The sequence below is a fragment of the Pezoporus wallicus genome, unplaced genomic scaffold (assembly GCF_028554395.1).
Source record: "Pezoporus wallicus isolate ANWC-B61680 ecotype Strahan unplaced genomic scaffold, APGP_CSIRO_Pwel_v1 contig_736, whole genome shotgun sequence".
Lineage (NCBI taxonomy): Eukaryota > Metazoa > Chordata > Aves > Psittaciformes > Psittacidae > Pezoporus > Pezoporus wallicus.
In genome coordinates, this window is record NW_026639744.1 from 5,037,788 (window position 1) to 5,047,210 (window position 9,423).

Genomic DNA, 9,423 nt, shown 5'->3' on the forward strand with positions numbered 1-9,423 from the left:
CATTATCTTAGTTTCTATACTCTCAGGCATACTCACCAGCCCTTCTTAGTTATTCTCCTCTTTATACTGGCAAATCAATTAAAATCAATTAAATTGTTTACAAAATCTTAACCTTGCCACAAAAATATTGAAGAATTGTCACTAAAAAGACATCTTACATAATTTCTTAATAGAAATAAGTTAATAATAGCATAAAACAGATCTTTTCCAATACAAAAATTTGCAATTACAGCTACTTGAAAATTTTCACTGGTAAAGTATTTAAATCAATGCCATGCATTGTTATAAAGGTAATGCCTAAGTTGGAAAGGTTTTAGTAAGTACCTAAAAGCTAATTTAATGGCAGCATTTTAGGACAGGTCCCATTATCTATCAAGAAATGGAACTCAGGATTCTCTACCTAGATCATAAATCCAGAGAGCCAATTAAAAGACAAATACTGAATGTCTGGTATAATTTAAACTTTGATGACCTTAAAATACTATACACTGTTAATTGAAAAGATGCTGCAAGGATAAGAGGCTTTGTTATGAGCCTCAGTCCAATACTTCTATTTTAGCTCTCTTTACAGACATCCCTAGTGCAACTATCACTTTGAGATCTGAAAGTAAGTATTTTCTTGTGTGGACAGAAGCAAAATCCATTAAAATTGTCCATTTACTCAATGAAAGTTATTTCTTTTTTGCTTACTGATTAGTCATGTGAAACAGTCTCTACTTACATTTACACAAGGTGAAAGTAAGCTTTGTCTCCCTCAGGCTGGTATTTTCCCATAAGCTGGTAGGAGTTAGAGCTGTAAGCAGGGCCAGTTTAGCAATCTGCAGTCTCAGTGCACTAGATGGTGTAGGCACAAGGTTAGAGTAGCACTGGATCTGGCATATGGAATGTGTAAAATGTATGTTCAGGAGTAGGAGGAAGACTGCCTAGCCTAGTGTGGGATGACACTAGTATGTTAAGTGCTCTTTTGTCATTCCATGACAGCAGTTATGTTCAAGGCACAAGCAGTGAATACCAAGACACTGCTCTCTGCAAAATCCTGCTATGCAGAACCTTGTGGAAGCATGTTTAGAAAGCCTTTGGCTAGCATACTTGCATAATGTAGCATGCCTAAATCCAGGGATTTAAGACCTAACCTGGCTGCATTTTAACAGTTCATGTATAGGAGCAGGGCTTCCATAGAAAAGCATCACCTCCTGAGAAGTTGTTTCCTCCTTTATTTTATGCTGTTGGAATGGATTTACTCTAATGCTACTTTATTAAAAGTACCCTTCTTGGGTTTCTTCATGTTGCTTTAGCTGTCAATTTTCTTCCATCCCATTTATAAATAATGCTTCCTATTTATCCTAAACAGCAACATTCTGCTTTCCAACTTCACAAGCTGTCAATCGCGAACGCTAATATAAGACCCAGTCTCTTAGAGCCTTAAAATACACATAAGAGATAGCTGCAAATTAGCCATAATGCACCTAACAACAGTTCTGCAAAACACTCAAGTGAAAATTAACACTTCAATTGCTAAGAAAGCTTGATAGAAAACCTTGCCTGTTGTGCCCTCACTGCAGCTGCTGCCTCACCACAGACCTCGTGAATTCAGTCACACCATTAATACAGATTGAGGGATAATAAGAGTACCAAATATCTGTGCATTAACTCTCAGGTAGAACCAGCCATCCACCTGCTACAACAGCAACTGCTTGAAGACCACTGCTCAGTCATTGTGTTCAGTGTGTGTGAGGTTTCCGTGCATGATTACCAACATCCCTGATTTTTTTGGCATCTCCGTGTAATTTCTCTGAATATGATCTATGCTACAAGTGCAGCTCTAAACATCATGTTCATGTCACCTAACTTGGTGGGTCAGAGCACACTGCATGCAAGATGCTGTCTTTCTCTGTTCACTGGAAGAATGCTGAAAGCTGCTAAACTAGCTGCCACAAAGAATATAGATTATTGCCACAGATAGACCCTGCTGGGACTACAAAATAAATATTTGGCTGAAGAAAAATAACATTCAGCAGTCAATACTGTAACATAAACCCCTGGAGAATTTAATCCCACTTTGTATTTTTTGAGTAGCTTCGATGAATGGAAAAGGGTTACTTGGCTAAACAAGAATCCACTTCATGAAAGGTTTTGATTAAGTAAGTTTGTAATGACAAAGTCAGACATGGTAATATATATATATATTTTAAATTAAAGTACTGGATCAACCACAGAAGTGACTGTTAAGACTTACAGCAATGATGAGGATAAGCTAGAGCATGAAGATTTGTTTTAGTGAGACTGAACATTTCACTGAGGTTTTTTTCCCCATCTTGCTTTAAAGCAGTTCATACTCCATGGTCCTATGGCTACCTGGACACAATATACAGCTGCACATGCACAACATCAGCACAACAACATACCTGACTAAGCTTTGCATACCTGACTAAGCTTTGTTAATACCATGCCTTAGCCCAGGTTCCAGGTGAGTGATAGCCCAGAACAAGCCTCTCAGGCACCAAAAAAAAAACAGTTTCAGGTGTATCAAATGTGTTTGAATACTTTATATTTGGAAAAAAATCTTGGAAAAAAAAATCTTGAAAAAAAAAATCTGAAATAAGCGAAACATTTTAGTTTCTCAACCTCAAGGATCTTGTCCCAAAACTATTTAGTTTGATTTTTGGTCACAGGCTCTGAAAGTAGCATTCAGATATTAAGTAGCAAAACAAAACTTAAAAACTACTGGTAAATAAGACACTAAGGCAAGCACAAAGTGATTAAAATGTAAAAACAGTTACAGGAATCAGTTCATTTCCCTTCTCCATCCCACTTGCAATACTGGTCACGAGAAAGGATTGTTTTCATCCCTTGTTTCAATTTGTGCCATAGTGGAAGGTATCTGAACGTTAATACTTACAGTATGCACTGAACCACAGTGCTGTATAGACTTGTTTTGACCTTTTGAACGTTCTACATTTTGAAGGACTCACCCTTTCAGCAATGCATCAGGTCCCCCATTTACAACCTCACCAACTGTGGGGAAGCAAGAAAATGTCTGGTGAGAGCTGAAAGAGTCTGTGAAAGTACATTCTGAGAAAAAGAAAATCTACTGAAGAATGAACGTCCAATCCATTCCTGAGAAAAAGATGAAAGAAGAATGGAAAATGTCATAAAACCAATTGATCCTCTTGAGAAAGCCAATAAGGAAAAAAAAATGTATCTTGTCAAACTCCTCTGCTTCTAATTCCCCCAGACCTGGCTTGGGTGCTCCACTAAAACCACCAGAATTTACAGCCTTTTGAAAAATCTACTTGTAAATCAGCCAGGCTTATGGTAACTTTCAAGGATTTTAAGTTTTTGCTCAAGAAAAGCAAAGTATGACAAAGATCACTCAAATATTCTTGATTTGCACATTTTTTAACAGGACATACTTGAGGTGGGCCTGGAAGAAGCATAGTTCCTTTGAGGCGGATTCTGGGGTTGTCATGGTGGCCCTTCCAAAGCACAAAGTGATCACTGGTATGGAAACTAACTGTGGGAAGTAATCCTGCCAGGCAGTACAGGTGCCATTATCACCTGTTACATTTGAAGGCCAATTAATATTTTACAAATAACAGAAAGCAAAAACCACATCCCCTTCAGCCATGTCCCACGTTCTTGCAGACATAGAGCAAAATATCCCTTAGTACAAAGGGAGAGAGTTTCAAGTCATAATTTAGAAGATGATGAAGAGAACAAGTCAGTTCACATCTAGCTAACATTACCTCACATTCAGAAGCAACCAAAGCAGATCAGAACCAACTCTCAACACTACTGAAACCAGCACCAACTGTAAGGGAGCATACAGGGTATAAGAAAGGTACTTATACATAAAGGCTAGTAACCTATTTCTATTTTATAGGCAGCAGCCTTTGCCACAAGTAGGGGAAGAGCAGGGAATAGTGACCTAATCAATGCATCTCCTTTCCCTGGCAGGTGCCAAGCCAATGGATTACAGAACCATTTTCTCACTGTTTTATGTGTATCTGCGCATTTTATATTCCCTTCTTTGCCTTGGCACATCCTCAAAGTGAAGGCATCCCAATTCCAACCATTTCTTCTCATTTTTAGCAGAACCAACATGTAGTGCCCCCATGCCGAAAAGTGAATTAATCTCTCCAGCTGTAATTTTTGCATCTCTAAACCACTTATTTATACTACTTTCTATTTCTTGAGATTAAAGAGAGATGGTGCTGCAAGGGTGATAGATTCCTGTAAGAAAGAATATGAACTTCTGGCTTGAGATCCCATTTTTGTTTCAAGAAACCAGGAAAATCCTGTTTAAAAACATGATGGAAATATTTTTCCCAAATGAAAGTGAGCCCAAGCAGTAATGTACAAGCAGGTACAGAATTCATTAAAGCAGTTTACAAGCTAATGTAGAAAATATACAACTTTTTTCTTTGCTATACCTATTGGAGTTACAGTTAAAAGCTCATGGAACCCCAGTGCCATTACAGTATATAACTTTATGAAGTCTAAGACTAAAAACCAAGGAGGTGCGAGCTTACTTCATTCTTTTTGTATACTGTTCAGTGCTCAATGGATTAGTATTTTTCTTCCAAGTGGCAATTTCTGTGCAGATACAAAGCAGCCATAAAGGTTTTTGAGATCCCAGGCTATGACCTTCTAAAGTCTGCACAAGTTAAACAAAGTTATGTGGCATGAACTGGCAGTGTGCGCTTGCAGCCCAGAAAGCCAACCGTATCCTGGGCTGCATCAAAAGGAGTGTGACCAGCAGGTCGAAGGAGATGATCCTGCCCCTCTACTCTGCTCATGTGAGACCTCACCTGGAGTATTGTGCGCAGTTCTGGTGTCCTCAACATAAAAAGGACATGGAACTGTTGGAACAAGTGCAGAGGAGATCCATGAGGATGATCAGGGGACTGGAGCACCTCCCGTATGAAGACAGGCTGAGGAAGTTGGGGCTGTTCAGCCTGGAGAAGAGAAGGCTGCATGGAGACCTCATAGCAGCCTTCCAGTATCTGAAGGGGGCCTATACGGATGCTGGAGAGGGACTCTTCATTAGAAACTGTAGTGATAGGACAAGGGGTAACGGGTTAAAACTTTAACAGGGAAAGTTTAGATTGGATGTAAGGAAAAAATTCTTTCCTGTTAGGGTGGTGAGGCACTGGAATAGTGTCGTGGTTTAAACCCAGTCAGGTAACTTGTTCACTCACTCCCCGTGTGTGGTGCCGTGCTGACAACAATCGAGGTCCGTGTCTGTCTCCCCCCCCCCCCACACACACACACCGGGGCTCTCCCCTTCCCCGCTCCCGGAGGAACGGGGAGGAGGATCGAGAGAGTGCAACTCCTACGGGTTGAGACAAGAACAGTCCAGCAACAAAATACCACCGCTACTGTCAGCTAAAACAATGATAAGGGAAAATAACATGGGAAGAGAATACGATACCACCGGCCAAGAAAGCGAGTTCCACCCGGAAGCCCCTGTCCTTCCGGGTAAACTCCCAGTTACCCCCCACCCCGGGCATGACGTGCTGTGGTAAGGAATACCTCCCTGGCTAGCCCGGGTCAGGCACCCCATCTCTGCTTCCTCACAGCTTCCCCTCCTCCCTGGCAGAGCATGAGCCTCACAGAGTCCTTGGTCAGGGTAAACATCACTTAGCAACAACCGAAAACATCGGCTTCACCAACACTGTTCTCAAACTAGAAGTCAAAACACAGCACTGCACCAGTTAACACAAAGGAAAAACATGATTGCTACTGCTGAACCCAGGACATTATCCACCCCTTATTCCATACCATTCACGTCGTGCTCAGATCCCACATTTTCAATACACCATCGCTCTCCCACATATATATATCCATATACATACAGACCAAGAGGAAAAACTCATTTTCTTAGTGCATGGACCAATCCCTATAATGCTGCCGAGTCCATTCGGTCCATGATGTTCAAAGTTCATTCTCTGTTGGGATGATGGCTGGAGGGAAGTCAGGGCCAGTCACTGGTGACCTGGAGACATCTAGTTGATGGGCTATAAAAGCATTACACAGCAGGCAACGGCATACAATTGAGTTCACTGGCTGTTTTCCCCTAAAATCAAATCCCCTTGAGGTATACATCGGACTTCCCCATCTTCCCGCATTACCCACCAAGTATATCCAGGTCCCTGAGCAAAAGCAATCCCACGAGTGGGTTTGCCTTTACCTGAAGCAGGAATAACCCAGACTGTCTTCCCCAGCAAATTCTTCATATGCACCACGGGAACTCTGTCCCCCTCTACAATATGTAAAAGTTCTGACTGGGCTGGGCCGGCCCTGTTGGCAGATCCTCTGGTGTTGACCAACCAGGTGGCCTTTGGTAAATGTGTATCCCAATGCTTGAAAGTTCCCCCACCCATCGCTCTCAGTGTAGTTTTTAACAGCCCATTGTACCGTTCGATTTTCCCAGAGGCTGGTGCATGGTAGGGGATGTGATATACCCACTCAATGCCATGCTCTTTGGCCCAAATATCTATCAGGTTATTTCGGAAATGAGTCCCATTGTCTGACTCAATTCTCTCTGGGGTGCCGTGTCGCCACAAAATCTGTTTCTCAAGGCCCAGGATAGTGTTCCGGGCAGTGGCATGGGGCACAGCGTATGTTTCCAGCCACCCGGTGGTTGCTTCCACCATGGTAAGCACATGGCGCTTGCCTTGGCGGGTTGGTGGCAGTGTGATATAGTCAATCTGCCAGGCCTCCCCATATTTATTCTTCAACCATCATCCTCCATACCAAAGAGGCTTTAACCGCTTGGCTTGTTTAATTGCAGCACATGTTTCACCCTCATGAATAACCTGGGCAATAGTGTCCATTGTTAAGTCCACCCCTCGATCACGGGCCCATCTATATGTTGCATCTCTGCCCTGATGGCCTGAAGTGTCATGGGCCCACCGGGCCAAAAATAATTCACCTTTATGTTGCCAATCTAAGTCCATCTGAGCCACTTCAATCTTAGCCGCTTTATCCACTTGTTGGTTGTTCTGGTGTTCCTCAGTGGCCCGACTCTTGGGTACATGGGCATCTACATGACGTACCTTCACCACCAGGTTCTGCACCCTGGCAGCAATATCTTTCCACAGTGCAGCAGCCCAGATGGGTTTACCTCTGCGTTGCCAGTTGCTCTGCTTCCATTGCTTCAACCACCCCCACAGGGCATTTGCCACCATCCATGAGTCAGTATAGAGATAAAGTACTGGCCACTTTTCTCGTTCAGCAATGTCCAGGGCCAGCTGGATGGCTTTCACCTCGGCAAACTGACTCGATTCACCCTCTCCGTCAGCAGTTTCTGCAACTTGTCGTCCAGGACTCCATACAGCTGCCTTCCATCTCCGATGCTTTCCCACAATACGGCAAGAGCCATCAGTAAACAAGGCATACTGCTTTTCTCTTTCTGACAGTTTATTATATGGTGGGGCCTCTTCAGCGCGCACCACCTCCTCCTCTGGTGACATTCCAAAATCTTTGCCCCCTGGCCAGTCCATGATGACTTCTAGAATGCCTGGACGACTGGGATTTCCTATTCGAGTTCGTTGTGTAATTAGTGCAGCCCATTTACTCCATGTAGCATCAGTTGCATGATGTGTAGAGGAGACCCTGCCTTTGAACATCCAGCCCAGCACGGGCAGCCGGGGTGCCAGGAGGAGCTGTGCTTCAGTGCCAATCACTTCCGAAGCAGCTCGAACCCCTTCATAGGCTGCCAGTATCTCTTTCTCAGTTGGGGTATAGCTGGCCTCAGATCCTTTATATCCCCGACTCCAAAAGCCGAGGGGTCGACCTCGAGTCTCCCCTGGAGCTTTCTGCCAGAGGCTCCAGGTAGGACCGTTCTCCCCAGCTGCAGTGTACAGCACATTTTTTACATCTGGCCCGGTCCGGACTGGTCCAAGGGCTACTGCGTGAACTATCTCGCGTTTAATTTGCTCAAAGGCTTGTTGTTGCTCAGGGCCCCATTTAAAATCATTCTTCTTCCGGGTCACATGATAGAGAGGGCTTACAATCGAACTGTAATTTGGGATGTGCATTCTCCAGAACCCCACAGCACCCAAGAAAGCTTGCGTTTCTTTCTTATTAGTTGGTGAAGACATTGCTGTTATCTTGTTGATCACATCTGTGGGGATCTGTCTACGTCCATCTTGCCATTTTATTCCCAAAAATTGAATCTCCTGTGCAGGTCCCTTGACCTTACTCCGTTTTATGGCAAAACCGGCTTTCAGCAGGATTTGGATTATTTTCCTCCCTTTCTCAAAGACTTCTTCCGCTGTATCGCCCCACACAATAATGTCATCAATGTATTGCAGGTGTTCTGGAGCTTGCCCCTGTTCCAGTGCAGTCTGGATCAGTCCATGGCAAATGGTAGGGCTGTGTTTCCACCCCTGGGGCAGTCGGTTCCAAGTGAACTGGACACCCCTCCAAGTAAAAGCAAACTGTGGCCTGCACTCTGCTGCCAAAGGAATGGAGAAAAATGCATTGGCAATATCAATCGTGGCATACCACTTGGCTGCCTTTGACTCTAGTTCATACTGAAGTTCTAGCATGTCCGGTACGGCAGCACTCAATGGTGGTGTGACTTCATTCAGGCCACGATAGTCTACTGTTAGTCTCCATTCTCCATTAGACTTTCGCACTGGCCATATGGGGCTATTGAAGGGTGAGCGGGTCCTGCTGATCACCCCCTGACTCTCCAGTCTACGGATCAGCTGATGGATGGGAATCAGGGAGTCTCGGTTGGTGCGATATTGCCGCCGGTGCACTGTTGTGGTCGCAACTGGCACTTGTTGTTCTTCAACTTTCAGCAACCCCACAGCAGAGGGATCTTCTGAGAGACCAGGCAAGGTGGACAGCTGCTCAATTTCCTCAGTCTCCAAAGCAGCAATACCAAAAGCCCACCGGTACCCTTTTGGGTCTTTGAAGTACCCTCTCTTGAGGTAGTCTATGCCGAGGATGCATGGAGCCTCTGGACCAGTCACAATAGGGTGCTTTTGCCACTCCCTCCCAGTCAGGCTGATTTCAGCCTCCAGCACAGTCAACTCTTGGGATCCTCCTGTTACTCCAGAAATATAGATGGGTTCCACCCCTTGACAGCTTGATGGCATCAGGGTACACTGTGCACCGGTATCTACTAGAGCCTTATACTTCTGTGGGACTGATGTGCCAGGCCATCTGATCCACACAGTCCAGTAAATCCGATTGTCCCCTACCTCCACCTGGCTGGAGGCAGGGCCCCTCTAATGGTCGTCACAGCATTGGACACTTAAGTCGTGTTGAAAGGGATTATTCTTCGTTATCACAGGAGCTGGAGTAAAAATCAGCTCTTCCACTCCATCTGGGAAACTGCTCACCAGAGACTGAAGCCGTAGCTCTCATGGGACGATCAGTCTTGGCCCTTGCTCCCCTCTTCAG

At 44.3% G+C, this 9,423-nt stretch overlaps 1 protein-coding gene across 1 annotated transcript in view; it reads right to left on the minus strand.

The window, feature by feature from the left end:
* The window catches only part of LOC130602622 (uncharacterized), a 187,859-nt gene extending 179,383 nt beyond the window's left edge, over positions 1-8,476 (minus strand). The window contains exon 1 of the mRNA XM_057415685.1: positions 7,458-8,476. Within this exon, the coding sequence (XP_057271668.1) occupies positions 7,458-8,108 (651 nt within the window). The 5' untranslated portion in view covers positions 8,109-8,476. The remainder of the gene's footprint in view (positions 1-7,457) is intronic.
* Positions 8,477-9,423: the final 947 nt, after the last annotated feature.